The 7,704-nt window shown below is 33.9% G+C and overlaps 1 protein-coding gene across 1 annotated transcript; it reads right to left on the bottom strand.

Annotated features, from left to right (window-relative positions):
- Positions 1-2,977: 2,977 nt before the first annotated feature.
- On the bottom strand, positions 2,978-3,874 carry LOC105443135 (interleukin 17-like protein). The gene is made up of 2 exons (XM_011675981.1): positions 3,869-3,874; positions 2,978-3,538 (listed from the first exon to the last, which is right to left on the bottom strand). The coding sequence occupies exons 1-2, from the start codon at positions 3,872-3,874 to the stop codon at positions 2,978-2,980; spliced, it is 567 nt and encodes a 188-aa protein (XP_011674283.1).
- Between the last annotated feature and the right edge of the window lie 3,830 nt (positions 3,875-7,704).

The following is a 7,704-nucleotide window of genomic DNA, read 5'->3' on the forward strand; positions in this document are numbered from 1 at the left end:
GTATGCTATTCTACAACTATGTGACGAAATAACAGATTCCCTTTCTAAAAAAGAACACACTGTAGGTGTTTTGGGGGACTTATCAAAGGCATACGTCATGGACCATCGTATATTAATACGTAAATTAAAAGCGTATGGAGTTAGAGGGATTGTACTTTCTTGGTTTGAAGACTTTTTGCGTAATAAACATAAATATGTTATTTTTAAAACTACAACGTCTAATATTACCACCGTAGAATGCGGAGTACCACAAGGCTCTTTCTTAGATCGCCTACTGTTTTTAGTATATATTAATGATATTGTTAATGCATCACCATTCCTAAGATACGTTTTGTTTGCAGACAATACCAACGTACTTTATTCACATAAAGAATTAAGCATTCTTATTGCAACCCTCAATGTAAAATTAAATAAATGATCATCTTGGTTCAAATCCAATAAACTCTCTCTAAATATTAATAAGACTAATTGTATTTATTTCAAAGACATAAACTCTAAACATGTACTTCATTATGATTTTTGTGTAGATGACATGCCCAAAATTGAAAAATAAGTTACAAAATTCTTAGGTGTAATGGTTGATTCAAATTTAACATAAAATAGTCAAATTAACAAAATGTGCATGCTAGTCTCGAGAGGCGTTTTATATAAATTAAAATATTATCTATCATAAAATTCACCATCTATGCTTTACAATTCCTTCAATTTGTCTTACATATCTTATTGTAACATAATGCGGGGGATAATAGTAGTAAGATGGATATTATGTTAATGTATCGTCTCCAAAAGAAAGCACTACGTCGTTGTACACATTCACATTATTTAGCCCATACTGATCCAATATTTTGTAAACTAAAAACATTAAAAATCGCTGATATTCAGATTTCAAACTGCAATCTTTATGTATACATCTTGGATAGATACTATACCTTTGGCATTTCGAAATATTTTTGTTTACAATAGTGATATACATTTTTATCCTACACGACACTCATCCGATTTCCATTTAACCAACCTCAAAATTGTTATGGCCTATAAATCGATAAGACACCATGGTCAAGATAATTTGAATGCTTTACCTGATAATTTAAAACACTCTGCATCTCTTTATTCATTCAAAGCTTCCATGAACAAATATTTAATATCTAAATATTCACAAACATTATTAGGGTCTCAGAGATTTTGATTGCTTGTTTATGTAAATTATTTTTGGATGACCAGTTCATTAACAATACGAATCGAACACTAACTCCATCTGCACACGCACACATTTGCACTCACTTGCATTTTTTGTCTTTACTTTCTTTCCACTTTTTATTTAGATACTTTCTGAACAAAATCTCTATACGTTACACTCTATTCTCCTACATACTCTTATAACAGCGCTGTGTACCCACCCCATTCCGGTTGCTATCGACTCAAGCATTCTTGCTTATGATAGTTGGCCTCTGCATTTATCTTGATTATTTTACATACCTCCATACTTTAAAGCTATGTATATGCATATGTATGTGTGTGTATTCAAGTTGTCACTATCTATGTAAAATCAATAAAAGTATATACTGGTATTGTTACTTGAATGTTTTATCTTTGATTTATCAATAAATCCAAAAACATCTGCTAAAAGAATATATATATTTGTATTTGATTTTGTATGTATTCATTTGTATTGTTGTTGTTGTTATTTTTCCTTGCGGAGGGGTTAAGGGAGCGTGTTTTATTTTCTACATGTGCGTGGTAGGTATTTTAGGAAAGGTTTGAACCTTCAACTCCTTTAGGAGTACTCCCGTTTACTCTCCTGTGTTTCTCCTCTCTCTCTCTCTCTCTCTCTCTCTCTCTTTCTCTCTCTCTCTCTTTCTCTCCCTCTCTCTCTCTCTCTCTCTTTTTCTCTTTTTTTCTCTCTCCTTCTCTGTCTCTCTCTCTTCCGCTCGGTCTAAGTTAGTTCTTTTAACGTGTACATCTATCGACTTTATCTTTCTACTCTTTGGGCTTTTGTTTTATTCATTGCGTAAGCACTTCTATCTTTTTCTAATCTTTTCTCTTTTCTTACATAGACAGATATGTCTATTCTTGATGTTGGCTTTCAAAGCTATTTGGTTTATTCTTCATATTAAATACATTTAGTCATGGCATCAATAATATCATGAGTTACATAATAATCCTGAAATATAAGGAAATTGTAAAACACAGGTTAAACAAATTATACATGTTGTCCACTCAGTGGATACGGTAAACTGTCAAACTTGACATGGTTTTAGTGTGACGCAAAAGTCAGAAATAATGGGTAATAATCGACATAGTATTATAATCAAAATGTGCTAAAACGCACATACCACTTGGACATATAGATAACAAATATAATATGCTAGTAATGCACATATTTGCAATGAAATAACTTAACAAGAATTTAGAACCAACAAAATCCGCTAATGTTGTACACTTGGCAGGTAAAAATTACTATTTTTGATAGACCTTTTACAAGTTACTTACACCTACCTACCCACGTTTAAAAATACTTGCTTATAGCCACGACCAAGACAATGTGTAATACAGCAAATGCTACGAATGACTATATGGATTATTTAAACATTCGATGTGAATACAAATTTATTCAATGTCTTGAGCTTTACAATCATTTCATGAATACATATAGCGGTTTGTATGGAAATAATTTACACATAAATAAGTTATAACAAAATGTAAAACATGTTTAAATACAATAAATACATTTGTGGGAGCACAACAATAATATTAAAGTTACCAGCCCTCTTCTTTGGCCTACGTAGTAAACAAAAAAATCGAAGTTGGTTGTATAGTATATGATAACAAATATTTACTTTCGATAAATAAGATAGAAGATGATGAGTTGACATTTCTATTGCAACAGGAATATATATCAATACCAGAGTAATACAGTAAACATGAACTATGTCGGGTTTCTTCTTTGGTTAATGCAGTCGATAAATTACGATGTTTACTATGCAACTCGTTGTCTCATGCATCCACATGCTACCGGTACTTTGACAGTCTCCTCCTCGTATCGGTACAGACCATCCACACACTGGGTTTTTCTTAAGACCTTCATGTTATGAAAGATGGGTTGACATCGTAGGTTAGGATCAGCTTGGTGAGAGTAAGGATCCAGACACGCTGAACATTGACACTGCGCCATGCTGATCGACATCGGGATACGGTCGGAGTCGAAACACTCAACATAGGTCCAAGGGCACATGCCATCCTGGTTCGAGTTGACTGGATCAGAGGCACTTGGCTTGACACCGGCTGGGCAGCCCTGGATGCTGGAGAGACCATCGTATGGGCAGCTTGATGTCTCTATCCTACCCATATCAGCATCTGAAACGTTGAAGCTCTGAACGGCAAAGGCATCTTGATTGGGATAGAAAAGATGACCGTTCCTCTCTCGTGATTCGTAGTCGGCTTGGTTCATTGGAAGGCAATACTGTGATGATGACTTTACCGGCAAAGATGTGACAGCGTGAACGATGACGATGATCATCAAAATCGCATTCTTGTAGACCTGAAAGAATAACATAAATTTGATGGAGAGTTACGGTATGTATCATGAAAATGGACTTCAACCAAAAATGTCCAAGTGACAGTGTGTACGAGAACAATGACTATGAAAGCCGTGTCATGAAAATAATTAGAATTTACTTTTGTATATAAAGTGTATTACTTCTGAATCAATGGATAGAACTCGATGAGTTAAATAACCGTTTAGAATTATATTATCATCCTCTAAACACTCTTTACTACCATGTTTTTTAGTGTTTAGTTTATCTTGAGTGTATCTTGAGTAACAATATCAATATGATAACTGAATAAATTAATAAATATTCATACGAACCTCCATTTTTATCTAAACGTCAGGATTTCGTTGTAAACGTTATAATTGAATCGTCTTTTGGCAACCTCAAAATGCTCTCTTTTTGTAATTTCTGCTCTTTGCTCAGCTCCTCCAAGGCTCGAGTCGAATGGGAATGATCAGCCAATGCTAGAATTTGACCTTAAATACTCTATTTGGAGCTGTTTTCCCTTCTGTTTATGAGCATCCTTATTTGCCCAAGTATAATTTTGTCCCGCGGAAAAGGTGTGAGAAATTTCAGAACGGCTTCCCGAATTTAACGGAAATATACTTCCCCATTACCGGTTGATGAGCGGGTTCGCTAATTTTGTCGTCTTACCGCTTCTACAGTGTTGCAGTGTAAGACATTGTTTTGGTGGACCATGGGGAATTTCCATCTGAACAGTAATACAAAAAAGTTGTGAAGATGTTCATGCTAGCCCCAATATATCGACAGTCTCCTCTTGAAAATTAAACAAAATTAATTACGTCTTTCTTAAAACTCTTTGATGTTTCTAAACGAGACAACCTTTGTCATTATTGTTTTTAAATTGTTTTGATGTAAATGCTAGATATATTGGATTATGATAGTAATTTATGTGCTGACACAAGAATAGATGATTCAAATACATGTTCCTAGTCCACTCTCTACTACAGAGTGAGTCAGAAAAAATGTCCCACTTTTTAAAAGTTGTATAGTTTGAAGTATAATTATTTAATCATGGATTTTTTAATGATATGTTTTGATAGAGTTATCCTCCCAGGACATTTAGGTACCATTTCCCTTTGAATCTCTGCATGCATGACTGAACATCAGACAATCTTTACAAGACTGCCAGATCTCACCTCCGCCCAGTTACTGGGTGAGGAATAAAACAGTGCATTGAACAAAGACAATCAGACACACACACGCACACCCACACACGCACACACACAAACACACACAAACAAACGTAAACTGTGCGTTTCCGAATATCCTACCCCATCCCAGCCTCCTTCCCTTCTGATATATTCTTTTTCTCTATTATTATCCTAAGATATCATTTTTCTAAAGTAAAAATTAATGAAAACATAATTGTCCATGGCGTAGCGAAGATTCATAAATTATTGCGTAGATGTTATTTTTCATTTCTTTTCTTTTTTGAGCGGGGTAAAAATTATTTTTTGTAGGAAATAATTGTGAGAAAAGGTTGCAATCAAATGAGGGTATGATATATTTTGTTTACAATTCCGACCCTAATCTTCCTTTTTTCTTTTACTCTTTTCTTTGTATTTCTTTTTTTGCCTCCGTCTTTTCTTTTCCCCCAAGCATGTGTTTCTTTATTTCGTTATTTAGTGTTCTGTTTTCATTTTTGTTTTTTTACCCCAACCCTTCCCCCTGTAGCTATGAAACTGGTGGATGGATAGGTCAAGGCATCAAACCTAATTGAGATAAACTCTACACACACTTTACAGAAAATTACCGAAATATCTTATTGGGTAATTCGTAATAGCAGTCATTACTAGTATTTGTTGTGTAATTTGCAAATAATGATATGACCTGTGTTATTATTCATTAGCCAGATCAGGCATCCTAAATGAATCAAAATATATAAGGTCTCCCCTCTAATATTCCCATCAAGAACTATAAAGTCAATTGCGATTTGACAACTACTTCAAAATGACCGGCTTCATGAACTTTGGAACAACTAACAATAGGCAGTTTCTTATCAAAACTCAATTAAGTATCAATTTAATCTAAATATGATCACATCCCTAAACAGGTAATAAAAGACGGTCCGATGTCTCTGATATAGGACTAAGTTTATGAAATGTTGGATTTTTTGTGATTCTAATTCAATTTTAACTTCCTAACGGGAATTTCCCTATGTTACTCTATTTATAGCTCAGATTATTGTTTCAGAAGAAAAGGAAAAAATGAAAGAAACAAATACTTTTAGTCTAATAAAGAGATTTCGTCTTTAACCTTTTCTTCAGGTTCTGCAGCTCCTTCAGAATTGATATTTCTTCTTTTTCTTCTTCGTCATACTATTTCTCTCTTTTTTCTTCATTTTTCTTTCTCTCTTTCCTTATGTCTGTCTTTCTTAATCTTTCTCTTATTTCCTTTCTTTCTTAATTTCTCTCTTTCTTTCTTTCTTAAGTTGTTCGAAATTAATATTTATTTGAAAGTGGGTACCGTTTTAGAACAGAATGTTATAACACAAAATGTAATGATTTTGTTTTACATTTAAGTCACCATTCTCAAAAAACATGTTATTTTCAACTACGGGACACAATTTGATAACCATTTCTTTAAATATTTAACTTGCTAATATTCAGTAGTTCAGACGACAAACAAAATATCCCCCTTTTTTAAACAGATATAATAATGCAAGATGTTACATTCCTGCCAGGATTAGATATTATTTATATATTACTCATCCATGTCGCCCTCCCGTATTGTCCTCTTTTAATATCAAACATTGTAAACAGAAACGTCTCGTTTAATGATATTTAAAGGTACTACGTCTCATTTGCAACCTACATCAAATTATGTAGAACTTTGCAGGAATTATAAACTTGCACGTATGTCATATCTGTGAAATTTAAACGTTAGCAGTGTCCTAGTATTCAACTTATGCAAGAAAACCCGTTTACTTTTTAGACTTCACTGTCAGACACTATTGAGTGACTGACTGAATTTGTTTTTGTTTGGTAATGACATACATAAAATGAGCTGTGACGGTACATGGGCATTTATCTTCATCAATAATCCACTTCTTGTAATGGCCAAAACTAAGCTGATTGAATCTTTGCGCAGCACAAAACGTACGATCATTCGGTACAAGGGTCTGAAAATCAAACTAGTACTTACTTTATTGCAATCACTAAAATCGATTTGACAACTAATGCTTGGAGGGAAGTTCTAAATTAGTATTATCTTTTAAATGCAGTGGGAATTTCACCTTTTTATTTGTTCGGCCAGCAAATGGGTTGTAGAACCTTTAAAGTCCTCAAATACCTATCAAAAGCAGGATGAGTTTATGAAAGTACATGTATGAGCAACAAAATCAGATCCAAAGACCCTGTGGTTTTCTTTCTGTGGGTGAACAAATAAATCCCTCTTTTGTACATATATAGCCATTGAAGGTGGGTAATGAATTATGCACATCCATACAATGTATATACATTGATTGATCGATATTTTATTCGTTTTTTTATTTATTCATTTGTATTGATGTTGTTGTTGTTTTTCCTTAGGGAGCATTAGAGAGCATGTGTGTTATTTTTTACACGAGCCTGGCAGTTTTTTTAGGGAGGCTTGAACCCCAACTCATTTAGAACTGCTCATGAGTACTCGTGTCTTCTCTCTTTCCTTTTCTACTCTCTTTGTTTTTCTCCTCTCTTTTTCTCTCTCTCCCCCCCCCCCCCCCCTCTCTCTCTCTCTCTCGCTCTCTCCCGCTCGGTCTAATTTGGCTCCTTTAACGTGTATATATTCGCCGTTTTACGCTATCGACTTTATCTTTCTACTCTCGGGTTCTCTAGTTTTATCCATCGCACAAACACTTACTTCTATCTTTTCTCTAATCTTTTCTCTCTTCTTATACAGTATAGACAGATAATTCGATTCATTTTGATAGCTTTCAAAGCTCTTTACTTTATTTCGTATATTAAATACAATGAGTCATGGCATCCATAGCAAATAAGTTACATAACTGTCCTATAATATAAGGAAACTGTATAACACAGGTTAAAAACAAATAATACTATCCACTTAGTGGATACGTTATATTGTCAAACTGACATGGTTTTTGTGTGACTCGAAGGTTAGAGATAATAGATAATAATCAACATAGTAT

This window comes from Strongylocentrotus purpuratus, unplaced genomic scaffold (assembly GCF_000002235.5).
Source record: "Strongylocentrotus purpuratus isolate Spur 01 unplaced genomic scaffold, Spur_5.0 spur5_scaffold_13, whole genome shotgun sequence".
In the NCBI taxonomy this organism is placed as follows: domain Eukaryota; kingdom Metazoa; phylum Echinodermata; class Echinoidea; order Camarodonta; family Strongylocentrotidae; genus Strongylocentrotus; species Strongylocentrotus purpuratus.